This window comes from Phalaenopsis equestris, unplaced genomic scaffold (assembly GCF_001263595.1).
Source record: "Phalaenopsis equestris unplaced genomic scaffold, ASM126359v1 Scaffold000180, whole genome shotgun sequence".
Lineage (NCBI taxonomy): Eukaryota > Viridiplantae > Streptophyta > Magnoliopsida > Asparagales > Orchidaceae > Phalaenopsis > Phalaenopsis equestris.
In genome coordinates this window covers 192,665-209,160 of record NW_018164622.1, presented here as the reverse complement: position 1 = coordinate 209,160, position 16,496 = coordinate 192,665, and the positions used below count along the sequence as shown (strand labels likewise).

The 16,496-nt window shown below is 32.4% G+C and overlaps 1 protein-coding gene across 2 annotated transcripts; it reads left to right on the top strand.

The window, feature by feature from the left end:
• The first annotated feature begins 6 nt into the window (after nucleotides 1-6).
• LOC110022278 (protein HEADING DATE 3B-like) lies at nucleotides 7-12,883 on the top strand. 2 transcript variants are annotated; one of them, XM_020721134.1, is made up of 6 exons: nucleotides 7-424; nucleotides 3,879-4,383; nucleotides 4,471-4,762; nucleotides 9,906-9,957; nucleotides 10,065-11,038; nucleotides 12,669-12,883. In XM_020721134.1, the coding sequence occupies exons 1-5, from the start codon at nucleotides 206-208 to the stop codon at nucleotides 11,022-11,024; spliced, it is 2,028 nt and encodes a 675-aa protein (XP_020576793.1). In that variant the 5' UTR covers nucleotides 7-205; the 3' UTR covers nucleotides 11,025-11,038; nucleotides 12,669-12,883. The 2 variants fall into 2 exon arrangements, with proteins under 2 accessions (XP_020576793.1, XP_020576792.1); XM_020721133.1 differs by having other exon boundaries at nucleotides 3,879-4,762.
• The last annotated feature ends 3,613 nt before the right edge of the window (nucleotides 12,884-16,496 follow it).

The window sequence follows — 16,496 nt, the reverse complement described above, 5'->3', positions numbered from 1 at the left end:
GAAGAGCGTTTGATTCAGTTTCGGTGTGGATTTCGTTAAGGGCTTCTGGCCTTTCATACCTGCTTCATGCTTTTCTTTGTTGAGCGGTGTCAGATCCGAAACGTTTCTCCTAACAGAAAGAGGATTTGGGTTCCGGGAGCTGGTGAGTGATTCAGGAGGCCGGAGTGTGTTCGCCGTTTAGGGTGATTGAGTGTTGAGATTGGATATGGGGACGATGAAAGTGGGGAAGGAGGATGACAAATCTATGAGACCCATGTTTCCGAGAGTTCATGTGAACGATACGGAGAAGGGAGGGCCGAGAGCGCCTCCGAGGAACAAGATGGCTCTCTATGAGCAGCTGAGTGTTCCTTTGCAGAAATTTAGTTCGGCAACTCTCCCGCCACCTAAACCTGGCAGCGCGGTTTCTTCTGCGTCATCGAAGCAGGTCTCGTTTCTCTTTAGATGTAAATTTTGGCTGATGAAATTTTGTTGTAAGCTTTCAGCTAATTATAGTGCTTACCTTTCTGTGATTATGAAGTTAATGTTGTTCGGTGAACCTGCTCGTGAGCTATACTTCTTTGGGCTTGAAATGATCCCATTCTAAAATACCTTTGCCATAGTGTTATAACTGTTTTTTGAATATCAAAGGAGACGGAAGAACAATTAAAATGCACTTTTAAGCTCGTTTATTTATTTATTGTTTCAATTAGTATGCGATTATTTTTCTGTTATCTGAGTCCAACTGTATCAACTTGTTCTCTTACAGCTTTTATATAGAAATAGCTAGTTACAACTTCATGTTTTTGAAAATATTCTTTATTGCGGGTTCAATTTTGGGCATGGTTTATAAAATCCTTGCAAATTTCCTTTTGTTTTAATTTTTAGAACTGTCTGCCCTGTATTTATTTATTGCCCGATATCAAAGATAGTGAAAAATATATGCATAAACTAGCTAAACAAAGAGAGAAGGGAAGTAAAGATTTAATTCAAGTAAAGTGTATTAAAGATGAAAAATTAAAAAAAAAAGCTTTTCTTAGAGGAAGGTATTCAACCTAGGAGGGCGAGCTATTTTGATAAACTTATCAATGAAGTTTCTGAAAATAAGATCGACTATAGTGATTTTAATATCGTTAATAATGATAAACTTTTTATTTTTATTGCCCCATTAGTAAAAAGAAGTTAAGGAGGCTTTGAAAAAACCACTAAAAAACCAATGGTGTAAAATCAGTTGGAACTAATGATATTCCAATTAAAGTGTGAAATTATTTAGGAGATTTAGGAGCTTTTTTCTTACTAAATTCTTTAATTTTATTTTGAAAACTAAAAAGATGCCTGAGGAGTGGAGGAAGAGTATTTTGGTCCTGATTTTTAATAATAAATGGGATGCAAAATATCATACAATATATAGAGGAAAATAGTTGATATGTCATACTTTAAAGTCATAGGAGAGGGTAACTAAACATATGTTAAGACGTGATACAAAGATTTTTACATAATCAGTTTAGGTTTATGTCGGGTAGGTCTGCTATTTAACCCATACCTTTATTGAGAGATTTGATGAAGAAGTACAAAGTGAGTAATGAGGATCTACATATGATGTTTATTGATTTAGAAAAGGCTTATTATAAAGTTTCAAGTGAAGTCCTTCTGAGATTTCTAGAGAAGAAATGTGTTGATATGACTTATATTCAAGTCATTAAAGATGTGCATACTAGAGCTGTTATTTGTGTTTGGACAGGAGGATTGACCAATTATTTTCTTATTTAAGTTGGATTACATCAGTTGTTGTATGCTTTTAGTTGATGATATATTTCTTGTGGATAAGATTACATAAAGACTTTAGGAAAAACTTGAATTATGGAGATCTACATTGAAGTCTTTGGGCTTTCTTTTGAATAAATCTAAAACTAAATACATGGAATATGATTTTAGTAATAGTAGCTCTAGTGTCACCGTTGTAAGTTGGGCCGATTGTTCAAAGTGATGGTGATTTAGATGGGGATGTTATTGGTAGAATTCAAGTTAGTTGGTTTGAGTGGAGCAATGCATCGAGCCTATTACATGATAAAATGGTGGTGGGACCTGCAATGTTCTTTGGCGTGCGATGTTGGCCTTTAAAAGAGAAGCATTAAATAAAGTTAAGTGTTGCTAAGATGAGAATGCTTAGGTGGATTGGTGGCTTGGAAATTAGAGACAAAATGCGAATTGAATATATTCGTGATAGGGTTGGTGTAGCTCCAGTGGCGGACAAAATTAGAGAGAGTTGTTTTAGATGGTTTGGTCACATTAAACATTAACCATCTGATGATCCGATTAGGAAAGTAAATGTTTTAGATTCAACTTATATATAGAAAGGCAGAGGTAGACCTAAAAAGACTTTTAATATTGTATAAAAAATGATCTTAATCTATTAGAGTTAAATGAAATATGACACTCAATAGGATACAATGGAGAAAAAAGATTCACGTAGCCGACCCACTTAGTTGGATAGAAAAGTATTGTTTAGACTGAAAGGAAAATTTTATAAGACGGTGGTGAAACCTGCAATGCTCTATGGCGCTGAATGTTGACCTTTAAAAGAGAAGCATAATACTAAGCTAAGTGTTGCAGATGAGAATGATTAGGATTAGGTGGATGAGTGGCTTTACGCTTAGAGACAAATGCGAAATAAATATATTTGTGATAGAGTTGGTGTAGCTCCTATGACAGACAAAGTTATAGGTTAGAGGAAGTCGTCTTAGATGGTTTGGTCATATTAAACATCGACCATTTGATGATCTGATTAGGAGAGCAGACGTTTTAGATTTAACTTATGTTAAGAAATGCAGTGGTAGACCTAGGAAAACTTGGGCTTATTGTATAAAAAAATGATTATAATTTATTAGAACTAAATGAAAATATGACACTAAATAAAACGCAATGGAGAAAAAGGATTCATGTAGCTGACCCCACATAGTGGGTTTAAGGCTTTGTTGTTGTTGTACATTGGATTAGACATTAGTTAATTTAATAGATGCCATTTGACCATTAAAAAAAATGGTGAAAATTCCATTTTGTTATTGGGCTCCTTTCTTGCGTGTAGGTTTAATGTTTCAAATAAAATATTTGTATTCACATTGTATCTTAATATATATTATATTGAATAATAGTTTAAGTTTATATTTTGTATGAAAATATCAACAAAAAGATATTATTCATTTTTTATTATCACATCCATCAGAAGTGCCTACTTTAGATGGATAAAATTTATAAACTCCATCTCTTTACAATAAAATAATTAATACTTAGAAATTAACAAATGAGAAAATACTATTTAATGCTTTATTGAGTGATACTGAGATAATAATTTTGGAGGATCGCTTTTTATATTGCTTTCTCAAAAAGTTTTATATTTATGTCATTCTGTTATCCATTGCATGGGACTATTTTAAAAGGATAAAATTGATAAACCCCTTCTCTTTTGAACAGCAAATAAAATAGTCAAATAAATGAAAATTTATATTATTGTGATTGAGTTCTCAACTTATTTTAAGCTTTAATTAAAGATATTTTTGATTCCAACTTTATAATAGTTAGAAAAAGGAAAACCATTGTCAATTCATTCTTTGTATTAATCGTGGAGAAAAACAATAATTAGAAAGTGTGTGTGTGTGTCTGTTATTTTTTATGTTCGTCACTTAAATTGACAATCTCTATATTGGGAATTACATTCCATGTTCTATCCCTGCTCCTGTTTGTGTCCTTCCTCTTTTTCTGAAATTTCTTTTAAGTATTTAATGGGTGCCATTTTCTCTTAGGCTACCTTATTTTCATGGCATTATTCTTCAATTTTAAAGTTAAATACATAGTCTATACCCGGCTTTTTTCTATTGATATTCACAAGTGCATTTTGGCGACAGGGAGGCACTAATGAAAGGACTGCACATTCTCCATTTTTTCGACCTCATTCAATGCCTCTCTCTTCAGCTGACAAAACTTATTCGCAGTCATCTGATGGGAAAAGTAGCAAAACCAGGGGAATTGACTGTGAAAGAACTTCTAGTGCTGCAGGATCAGGTGCTGAAGGTACTGCCTTCAAAGTAGGTGACTTTACAGGCGGAAAAAATTCCCTTAAAGCAAAGTTTGATGATGATAATGATGATTTTAGAGTTCCAACTTTAGCTCCATCTGAAGTTGTACCACATTCAAAGAATGCACCTTTGGCTGAGATAAGCAAGCCATCCTTTTTTTGTGCTACGAAAGTTCAGATCTCTTCCACTCTTGATTCTTCCATCCATGTTTGGAGTCCTTCTAGTAAGGCCATTTATGAAGCCAATGCTTCGGGAAAATTACGAAAAAGGCATGAAAGAATTCACGCTGAAGAAGAGTTTAGAGAAAACATTTCAAGCGAAGATCCAGAAGCTGGTGAGATACTTGCTGGTCCTTTAAAAATTTCCTTGGCACCTTCAGATAAATGTGCTGAATTCAAAATGAAGTTTTTTGATAAAACAGGTCAACACAACGCCAGGATGGGCAATGATTTGTCCCAAGATGGTTCTCTTGAAAACAGGAATGCTCACAAGATTCAATGCACATTAAGTACTGGGTTGTCATTTGGATATAGTCAAAGAAGCTTTGATGAGAAAGCAGGTGGGCCAGGTGAGTTGAAAGATACTGAACGAAGCGTTGAAGTTTCGGAGGCCTCAATGATAGATTCCATTTCAGTATCAGATATATCTCCTGATGATATCGTAAGAGTAATTGGCCCTAAGCAGTTTTGGAAGGCAAGGAGAGCAATTGTGAAGTAAGTGAAAATTTTTATTGTGGTGTTGACATGGTGGTTTCATAAAATTGCTGGTTTTACTTGTTCATTTGGTGCAGTACTTTTGACTATAAGCTTGTTATAGAGCTTTCATTAACTTGGTCTTCATTTTTTATAGAACTTGATCTTTCGCATCTCGTACAATTATGTTATTCTGAGCAGCTTATAATCATATCTTCTTCTCTTGCAGATGAGGGCATACATATTTCTATTTGTATGTATATTATTATTTTGTGCATAGAATCTAGTCATTAATATATATTAGCTAATATGAGATTTTTTGTTGAGATGAACTAAATGATTGGCTAAGGCTGATGGAGCCGTTGATTAAATACATTCCACTGAATTTCCTATCTCCGACATTGCAAGTTTTTACTTCTTTTCTGAAAGCTGATAGTGCCGTTGATCCGGATTTAAAATTATGCTACTTGTTTTTGAGTCATTTTTCGTTTATGAAGCCCTTAAATCAACAAATTGTATATAGTACCGTACATACATTAGAGTATGAAGTACTAGGTAATATATTAACATTTTAACCTACTGACATGTTAAAATATAACATATTAACATGCCCGTTTAGTAAAAAGTAATAAATTGTACAAAGTAGCAAGTAAAATGTCAACATTACTAATATCAGAACATGAAGTTAAAAGTGTTGTATGAACATCAAAATAAGATAAGGTATTATTATAAGAACTAACAATATAATTATGTAAAATAAATCTAGCACCATAAGTCTCTCTCTCTCCTCTTGTTATTAAACGTTGAAGTAAGAACATAATAATTAATCATCCCTTAAGATTAAAATCTCTAAAATCAGAAGTTCCTAGCTCTCTCAACACTTAGCGTTTCTAGAGTAGAATAATCTTCAGACTGAATTGCTTTGTCTCATGTTTTGTTCTCCTATGTGTCAAATTCTTCTAATCTGTTCTTTTTGTCTTCAACCTCAGCCATCATTTTCTTCCTTAATCAATTTTAATCAATAAATAAAGGTTACAACTTCAAATACCTAAATTCTTATGTACATCTATAAGTATATATAGTTAATTTACATCTATAAGTATATATAGTTAATTTCTAACTGATTTGTGTTACATCTACTTATTTTACTTGTGTTCCCATTGAAGAATTCAGCATTGGGATATTTTTATTGTGAATCGGATGGTGTAATTTCATTAATTTTGAAGGTAGACCTTTATGTCTCTCTAATTTTTCTTTGAATTTTTTAAACATAGGTCAATGAGATTGTTGAGGGAACTAGTATGAAAACAAAATTGGCACGCATTTAAGGAGATTGTAGTAAGCAACTAAATTTCAAATGAGCTCTGTCAAATCTCTTTGTTGACACCTTTGTTGAAGTTTCTTGATCTATTTTCTCTTTTGATTTTTAGTTTTTCTGCTTGATGCCTTCTTTTTCATATGGATTTTGATCTTTGGGTTGACTTTCTATAGCATAATGTAGATCTTAGGATCCTTAGATCTTTCTTGAGAGCTGTTGATGATTTCTCATCATCTTTTTTGGCATCAATTTAGTGGGAGTTTTGATTGATCTCGAATTTTATCTCGGAGTAATTGATATATATATATATTTATTTTGTTTTAACTATCTTATTTGCTTTATACTTCTGATTTTGTGTAATATTGTCAGCTTTGTTGTCAGACAATCGAGTATAAAATTTTATCGTCGTAGGAGTCACAGGAGGAATTGTAATGATTTGACTTAATGATCGAGCTACAGTTGAGAATTAGAAGGTGATGTGATTTTAATTGATTATCAAGCTATTGCTGATCTTGGTTGTGTTTTGAGCTTGAGAGTATGTTTTTTTAGTGAGCATGCTTTATGCATTTGATTTATTTGAAGGATTTTATTTTTATTTGATTTATGATTAATTTTTAAGGATTGAGAAAAGTGTTTGGTGTAAATAAAGGGCATTTGATTTAGGGACATCCATAGTTGTCAATGGTGAATAGCATGCTATAATGCAAAGCCTAAGCACATTGTGTAGCATTGCCATTTAAAATATGATGTAAAATAGTAAAAAAGCTTGGATAAATACGTAACTAAATGTATATGAACATTTATGAAAGATAAATAAGTTGAAAAATAAACTTTATCATAATGAAAATTGAATTTATAAACATAAAATATCTATTATGATGTTAAATGTTAATGCATGATCTAAGTGCTCATTGCTCAATCATTGAAAGTTCAAATATCATTATTTTTATTGTAATAAAAAATTTTAACTTAATAAAAAAATTAAGTATATGTGTATGTATTTATGGATGGAACCTAAGCATTCTCAGCTCGTCAACACTTTTAAAGGCCAACATTATGCGACATAGAGTCTCACCATCATCTAATAAAATTTTTCTTTAAGTCTACGCGGTACTTTGCTATCACACAATAGGACCAATGCATTCCTTCTACTTCAACTAACAGCTTGAATTCTACTAATAACATTCCCATCTATATCACCATCACTTTGAACAATAAAACCGAGATATCTAATGCATTCACACCTCTTATAATTTGATCACCCATAGTTATAACTCTATCTCTAGAGCTACTACTACTAAAATTACATTCCATATATTCAATTTTAGCTATACTCAAGCGAAGACATTTATACTCCAACGTAGACCTCCATAATTCAAGTTTTTTTTTAGCTTTTTCTCTAATCTAATTCACGAGAAGGATATCATCAACGAAAGCATAAACCAAGGTACATCCTCCTATAAATATTCAGTAAGTGCATCCATAACTAAAGCAAAAAGATATGCTTTAATTATGAGCTTAAAGTCGATCCCTGATTTAATCCAACTAAAATAGAAAAATACTTAATCGATCCTCCTCTTCGAACACAAGTAACAATTCTAGTATGCATATCTTTAATGACTTGAATATAAGTCGTATTAACACCTTTCTCTTCTAGAACTCTCTAAAGAAACTCTCTTAAGAACCTTATCGTAATTTTTTTTAATTCAATAAAAATCATATGTAGATCCCTCTTACTCTCTCTATACTTCTCCATCAAACCTCTCAATAAATGTATAGCTTCCATGGTAAACTTGTCCGATATAAATCCAAACTGATTATGAGAAACCTTGTATCACGTCAACCGATGTTCAGTTACTCTCCCATAATAATGTAGGACACATCAACATAATTTCTGTATAATTTGCACACTCTTGCGCATCCCTTTTATTTTTAAAGAATAGAGAACAAAGTACTTTTCCTTCACTCAGACATTTTTTTAGCTTTTAAAATAATATTTAAAAGTTTAATAAGCCAATAAATTCCCAAATCTCCTAAATATTTTCACACATTTAGTGGGATATCATTAGGTCCTACTCATTTTTCACCTTTGGTATTTGTTAGCAAAAAAATACTAAAAAAATACTAAAATAGTAGAAACAATAGATAATTATCCTTGATTTTATGTAATCATCCTATAATCAAATCACAAATTCCAGAAATTCATAATTAATCTCTCTTTTTAATCTAGTTGGATAAGAACTTGTCACAAGGCACAACTTTCTCTTTTGTGACGACCTTCCTTTTGATTAGGAGTATCGGATTTTGCAAATTGCTTGTGTCTGACACATTTGTTCAATTTGACGCGACTGTTGATAGTCTCCACATAACCTTGTGTGCTTGATTCAACTGATTGAGCATTAATAACATACAAAAGAGCGCACAAAAGAAATGATATGCTGGTGGTTGCATTTGTAGAAGGAATATAGAAAATATGGAAACAGGAAGGAAAAATTATTGTAACAATAACCATTTGACTCGGTGGCACTTTTGAAAAACTATAAACAATGAAAAGCAACATTACCCCATTGCAGTGTAGTGGCCCTATGAACTGACCAGTGTGGCGTGATCTATGAATTTTTAAAACATAATTTGTTCTATCATTAACAAAAAATAATTGAATGAAAGCTTAGAATTATAATAATGATTTATTACGCCAAGAGAGAGAGAGAGAGAGAGAGAGAGAGGTGGGTTGGTGGGGGGTGGGAGTTCATATTATTTAGATTTCGTATATTGGGATCGTTTTTATTGTTTTTCTATTTATTTTTTAAACTTCTGTTCATTTATTAAGGAAGGAAAGCTAATACAAAAGGGAAAAGCGTGAATTCAAGTAAAGAAAAATAGTTTATGAAGACTTGGCCTAAACAAGCTAAAACTAAAATAAATGTCTATTTAAGAAAGACATCCAGTAAAACAGTCACAGTAACGCTGGTAATCTCAATGAGATTCATTAAACCAATTCTCATTCTCATCATTAAACATGCCTAGGTACCAAGCGTCCCATAGAGCTTGCCAATAATACTCAGGTTGCAAAATGCCTCATTCATATGTGAAATCTAGTCAACCAGAATCCAGAGCTAGTTATTACATACATCTGTCTTTCACCTATTACTCCTGGCAGAAAGGCCATCATCTTGAGAAGAAGATAAACTGACAGCAAACAACAATTCCTCAGGTAAAGTTTGAAGGAACACAAGGAGTCATCACCGACATTTTTTTCAACAAAGCACTTGGTAACATCCAAGTCCGAAGTCAAAACAACACCCTATTTTTTATAATTGAAATATATTGAAGTTTTCTCAACTGTTATAGAGGAACCCGATTTTGAAGGATTAACCTTTGAGATTCACAAGAAAAGAGCGAATAATTCACCACTACGCATTTCCTCTAGAAAGACATCCCCACAGGGAGAGATGCAACCATTAGTGGTAATATGGTTGGAAATTCTGACACAGTTGTATCAATGCAACAGTTGTGTAGATGTAGAAGGTACATTGCGACTAGGTTTTTTGCTTTATTGAGTCCTTAAAGATGGCTGCATGTTTCTCTTTTATCTGCAATGCACTATGCTTCATAATAAATGTCTACTCTTCCATTATTAGTAAATGGATTACAGATATCCTTATTCTTGCTCTTATTTTGGATTCCCTTTTCAGAGAACTTATTTCTTGAACATGCTAATACTTATTGCAATACTTTGATTTTGAACTGTTTCTCATCTCGTAACAATATGAGCTTGACATATTTTTTGATTTTTATTTGTTCCTTTCTTTTTTTTATATAATTTACAATTTAATTCCTTTGCAGCCAACAGAGAGTCTTTGCGATTCAAGTTTTTGAGCTGCATAGATTGATAAAAGTTAGTTCATCTCAACCCAATTATGCAACTGAGTTTTTGCTTTATTGTTCATCATTATGGACATTGCTAATTACAATCGGTGAAGAATAATTATTTTTACTAAACAGGTCCAGAAGCTATTTGCAGCATCACCGCATCTACTTTGTGACGATTCTGATATTATTACAGCCCCGCCCAAAGTAATTTCAAAGAACCTTCCTATTCCATCCATCTTAAAATCCACACCACAGAGAACTTATTCCTCCCAAAAACAGACCCAAGACGCAGCTCCTCAGCTAGAAAAGGCAGCTCCTCCCCCTCTTCAAATTCAAGAAAGAGATCCCAACAAAGAACTCTGTCCACTTCCCAGAAATGTTCCTGTTACCTCTAACACCCATTTGATCCCCATGGCTCCAGATAACCGACAAAATCCATGGTGTTTCCAACCTCCTAATCAATGGTTGATACCAGTTATGTCACCCTCGGAAGGTCTCATTTATAAACCTTATAGTGGTCCTTGCCCTCCTCCTGGATTTATGCCTCCTCTCTACGGAGGCGGCTTCATGAATTCACCTTACGGTTTTCCTTCATCTCACCACCAACAAAACCACACACTCCCCGTCCCTCCACAAGTCGGCCCAAACTACTTTCCAGCTCCTTATGGCATTCCTATGGTGAATCCCGTTGTTTCCGCCTCTGCTGTCGAGCAAGTAAGCCCTCTAACCAACATAAAATCCGACGTACGCTCCTTGCAGTGCTCCCAAAGTTCGTGCAACAAATCATTCAACAAAAGCGAAGCATTGTCTGGTTATCCTACAAAGAATAATCCATCTTTAAAAGATTACGAGCTTCAAGCGAGCACGGCAAGTAGTCCATGTGATAAGGCACAAGGAGAAGGCAGCGAATTGTTGCCAGTTTTTTCCATTCCTCCGGTGAACGAGGGATCGTGCCAGCTTTCGCAGTCTAGCGGCAAGGAAAATCCAACTCAAGTGATTAAGGTTATTCCACATAATGCAAGCTCTGCTACAGAGTCTGCAGCGAGGATATTTAGGTCTATACAGAGAGAGAGGAGGCAACTTGACTTATAGGTGGAATGCCTCAGGTTAGTACTTTTAAATATTTTTTTACTTGAGCTGAATCTGTTATACTACCTGTTTGAATGCTTCTGGATGGGTGTTAGACAGCCTATACATAGTTTTTTTATTGTTTTTTGTATGAACCTTTTTTTATGTTTAATTGCATATTAATGTAGTTTTGAAATGTTATAATATGTATTTTTTTAACAACAATATATCCTATGCTGAGCAAAATTGTGCTTATAATTCTCTTTTGACTTATTTAAATATAAGTTATTATTTCCATTTAGCAAGAAAATTAAACAAATGTTTACAGTATATTGAAGAGATAGAAGTGTTCAGAGCCAAATTATTGCTTTTTGTTATGTTATGGACCTGTCATGCTCTTTTATAATATGAGTTCAGATATTGTGAATTTGGAGGCTATTTATGTAACATGTTTGCATGTAATATAATTTTTGTTTGATTACTCTAACGATTATGAAATAGAATTGTTTTTTTATTATTCAAAGTATTTGTAAGCTGGTTGCAATTATTTTCTAGGATTTTATTTACCTGTTTTTTTTAGAGAGCTAAATAACACAAACATATTCATAGCCACTGTATTTCTAACCAACCTAATATTTTCTATTACTAATATTATTTATTATTGTTTTTGTTATAAAATATTTATTACTTTTAAGCACCCACTCCTATAAGTAGATTTCAAGTTTATTTATTATTATTATTTTTGTCACTATGTCCGAGAGTCATTTTTAGAGATATGGAGGAAAAAAAAGTTAGAGAGGAAGTAAGATTTGAAGGCCTTGAATTGATTTCTCAAAGTAACTAATGTTATCCTACTTCAGATTTTAATTTCTATTTTTGAGTAAAATTTTGATATTTTATTTTTTTAAAATTTCAGATAAATTTAGGTCTATGAAGATTTTTTATGTTTTCAACTCATGATTTTTGATATATTATAGAATAGACTGTATTGATCATATTAATATAAAAACATCATTTTTTATTGTTTTTTTCATGCTTTATAATAATTTTCATATTTTAACGAGTATATTAAATATGATAAAGTTATTGAAGAATAAGAAACTTCGAAATTTTATTTCTAATTTTACACAATGTTCATTATACATGTTAATTTATTTAAATTTCTGAGGTACTTATGATGTTTCTATTTGCTAAAATTATTTATATTTTTATGCTTATGCATCAAAACTATACGTGCTAAAAAATTAAAAAAATAAAAAATAAAAAAAGAAATAAGTGCGGCATTGGTATGATTGTATTTTATATGCATTCAAGTAGAGATAATGGCTTGTGTATTTATGCAGTTATTTACAAGTGTAATTTATATACTTGAGATGTGAAATATATTTAAAAGTAAATATATAAATGACCAAAAATATAAATAAATGGAGGTATAAGAGAAGAAAAAAATATAAAATATTTTAAATGAAAGCATTAAATATTATTTTGTGTCATGTTATTTTCTTTAATATCATGTTGAAATAATTATTTATATAATTGTTTATAATTCTTGCTTATTTATGACATTGATGTTCTTGTATATAATATTATTATGTTACTGTAATAAATTTGAGTAATCTATTGTACTGTCATTGCTCATCATTGTTTTATCTATGCGTGTTATTTCAGGGAGGAGCAAGACTCGTGTTGAGCAAAGATTCTCGATCACGGATGATATCATGACTTTGGGTATGTTTGTTATTTAAGATTTGTTCGACAATCATGGTAATATGAATGAAACAAATTCTAAATTGGGGGAGCGGTTATGCCATGATTGTTGTGTATATTTCTTTATTGTATAATTCTATAATATAAATATAATAATTCAACTGTTTTTATTTAATGATTATTCGATGATATAAAAATGATTGTGTTGTGAAAATTATGAAAAAGAATCCATTGTAATTTGTAAATGTAACTCTTTATACGTGTTGGGGAATTAAAAGGAGGCAGAAGCGTGCTGCCTGCTACTGAAGGCTGAACTTTTTTGCTTGACTTTTGGCGAAAGGAGCAGGATAGATTTGTAACATTTTATAGTATACTATTTCAGTACTAATATATTCTTATTTATATACTCAAGTATTTGACTAGAATATGCAAGAGATAAATACTGCAATAGGGGCAGTTTAATGCCTTTTAGTTAATCTAGTTTGTAGTCTTTGTTTTTCTTAATTTGGTTCTTATGTTACTGTCAAATTTGGCTGCTTGTTTTGAATTATTTTTTAGGGTTTTCTAGGCTGGAATAAATCCTGTATGAATCTTCAAAGTTTGGCTTATGCAGTAGGAAGAGGGTGTGTTTTGAACTAAGCAGGAAAATGTTGCCAATAGTAAGTTGATATTAAGGGTCCATTTGGTAATGAATTTTGTAAATTCTGTAAATTAGATTTATTAGATTCAGCTTTAATTTGATTATCAAACAGCCCTTATAAAGTTTGCTTCAAATGATATTAATCCATATGGACATTTAAAGTTATGATAAAGTTATGATGACAATATGTCAAAGAGTTTGAAATTGGCAAATATGAAAGTTAAGTTCATAAGCAATTATATGGTTCTGTTCCTTTCATTGGAGGCTAACAATTAGATAGAATGAGGTTGGCAAAGTGCCCTAGGGTTGTACGGGGTAGCAAAAGTTATTGTCACCAATACTTAGATGGGATCCCTTAACATGAGTTTGTCTATTTGAAGAAGATGATTGTTTGGCAAAGTGCCCTAAGGATGTACTTTATACTTTATTTATGTGTATCGAAATATATAATATAGTCAAATCACCTCAAATCTATAAATAGGAGGTCAATGTTGTTAATGCCACATCATATCTATACTGTTTCCTTGAGCAATCAAATCCAAAAAGCCTCTTTTTCTGTTGAGCTCTTTCTTTCCATATTTTTTCTCTTTATTCCATTTCTCTCTTTTCTCTAAGTGCTATTATTTTGTTGGTGTGAACCTACAATTAGTTTTTAATCTAATGATATTAAGTCGGCGAGCGCAGATACGCCACAAATTATAAGTGAGCATTTCAAGGAGCTAATCATAGTGATAGAGATGTGTTAACATGGTAGATATTAGAGTTTGTTGCAAGAAAAATTGTACACAAGCTATGCTATAGATGTACATTTGGTCTGGCTCCAAAAGGAGAAGTTAGAGATCAAAGGACTCAAATCAATTGTTGTTCATGTGCTATTAGTACACCATCTATGAGAAGGTTCTTTTAGGTACGCCTTAGGACTCCAACAAGTGAGAACTTTGGCGGAGTCACTTGAACTCACCAATAGTTATGCAGCCGCCAAGGAATACAACAAAATGACAAGCACACTCACTGCTAGTTTGTCGGTCAACTTTTTGATTATTTGAAAATATGAATAAGAAAATAATTTTTGAAATTTAATTTAAATATAAGAAATATATAGTTTAGGCTTTGAAAGTAGTGTGTTTTAATTTTTGAAAAGAAATGAGACCAAATAGATCTCATTCGTCCAATAGTGTGGTTCTCATTTGTCCAATAGTTTGCAAATTATTAGACGAATGAGATCTATTTGGTCTCATTTTTTGAAAATTAAAACACACTCTTTTCAAAACTCAATTCTATTTACTTATTATATTAAATTAAATTTCAAAAGTTATTATCAATATTTTTGCTTTTCAAAAAGTTGACCGACATAGGTGAGGAGAACCAAAATAATAAATGGAGATTTTAGGGTCCCTCTAAAAGATAAGAAAGCCTCTGTATAGAGCACAAAGCCAAGAGGAGATTCCTTAAAAGGGATTTCTTCCATTTGAGAAATGAACTCATCCAAGAGATGATCTCCATGATGAACTCAAACAAAAGAGATTACCACTGCCAACCTATTCACTTTTAATTATTTCTCATCTAAATTTTTTATTGGACGAGTTAGTGGAAGTCGTATAGGATAAACCAATGAGAGTTGGGGCTACCAACGAGATCTAATGAAGAATTGTTTTTATCATTAAGTCCACCGTAACAACACATAAGAATGTCAACATTTTCTAATCTTAATTAAGGAACTGGTCAAGGCTAGAAAGTTGGAAAAGATCATACTTGTTGAGCCGAGTTCAAGGAGGCCCATAAAAATCACTGATAGAGAAATATAGAAATGTTTAGAGGTTAAGTTGGTGTGTTGCTTTAATCCACCAACCTTAGCTTTACCTTCAATTACATTCATTGACACCGAGTTGCTAGTCCATGGCGTTCTATATAAGTAAGCTACAGGTGTCACGATACTGATCACCAATAATTAGATTGACAAAATTTTGATAGACACTGAAAATTTGTTCATCATCTTCCAAAGTGTTTTTGATGAGCTGAAGTTGGGAGAATCTCAACTAGCGCCAAAATCAATATAATGCTTTGGATTCTCCACAGAATGCAATTGAGATTTTTGATGTGATTGCCATATCAAATATTTGGGGAGAAGGGGAAAAGACAGTTTACAATAATGAACCAATTTTATCATAGTAGATGCACCAGCCTTCTGCAATGTCATTTTTTAGCTGAACTCTTTTGATCACATTTTAAGATGTGGCATTAAACTTATCAAGTTGATGCTAAATTCCTAGCTGTTGCCATATAGTGACGATTTGTGATGACCTTATGCAAGCAAATATGTGCTACCTTAAGGTAATAAACAATGTGCAAGGAAGCATGTTGCGCTTAAATGTTTAGTGAAGCAACAACCTAGAAACTGCCAAGGTGAACAAAAAAGTACTTGTAGTTGAGGTGAGATCAAACAGAACATTTCATATTGGCACTGCTTTTATCGACGAATATGGATGATAACTGATTCCCACATTTAGAGAATATTCCTATCAATTTGCCTGTTTAGCACATGAAATGCATGAGATAGATCAACTTCGTCTGCCACATGTTGAATGTGAATTCTAGGCTTGAGAACTCAAGAAAAGAATCTAATCATTCACTATCCCTTTAATCAAATTAATTTGTTAATAAGTTTAGATCCTACTAGAGTTCAGCTTCATCAGAGAAGTGTAACACCATGATTGGATTTGGATCTCTAATGTGGTCATTGTCATGAAGTTGATGGACAAGCAATAGATGTGTGGATTTCACTAATGTGAATTCATCTTTTATAAGTTCTCATGCATCGATGCTGTGGTTGATTTGGGTATCGACTATCAGAGGCAGGCCCAAGAAGGGTCCAGGGGACATTTGCCCTCCCATCAAAATTCAATTTTTTTACTTATATGGGGGGAAATATCGGTATTGCCCCTACCAAAATATTTTTTTTTTTTTTGCCTTTTTCGCGTTGGGTCTATCAAAATTGGAAAAGGGGGCTTGATTATGATAAATTTTGTTTTTTGTTTTTATTTCTAGTTTTCATTTATTCTAAAAATATATTTATTTATTGAGTTTTTTTACAAGTTATTTTGGGGCATTTACATACATAGCACTCAATTCTTTTGTATTTCCATATCTCA

What these genes read in the sequence shown, in the direction of transcription:
- LOC110022278 (XM_020721133.1), top strand. Translation starts at nt 206, where the DNA reads ATGGGGACGATGAAAGTGGGGAAGGAGGATGACAAATCTATGAGACCC. An exon ending in GCAAGGAGAGCAATTGTGAA is followed by an intron (nt 4,763 to 9,905) that starts GTAAGTGAAAAT and finishes ATTCCTTTGCAG; the next exon opens with CCAACAGAGAGTCTTTGCGA. An exon ending in AGCTGCATAGATTGATAAAA is followed by an intron (nt 9,958 to 10,064) that starts GTTAGTTCATCT and finishes TTTACTAAACAG; the next exon opens with GTCCAGAAGCTATTTGCAGC.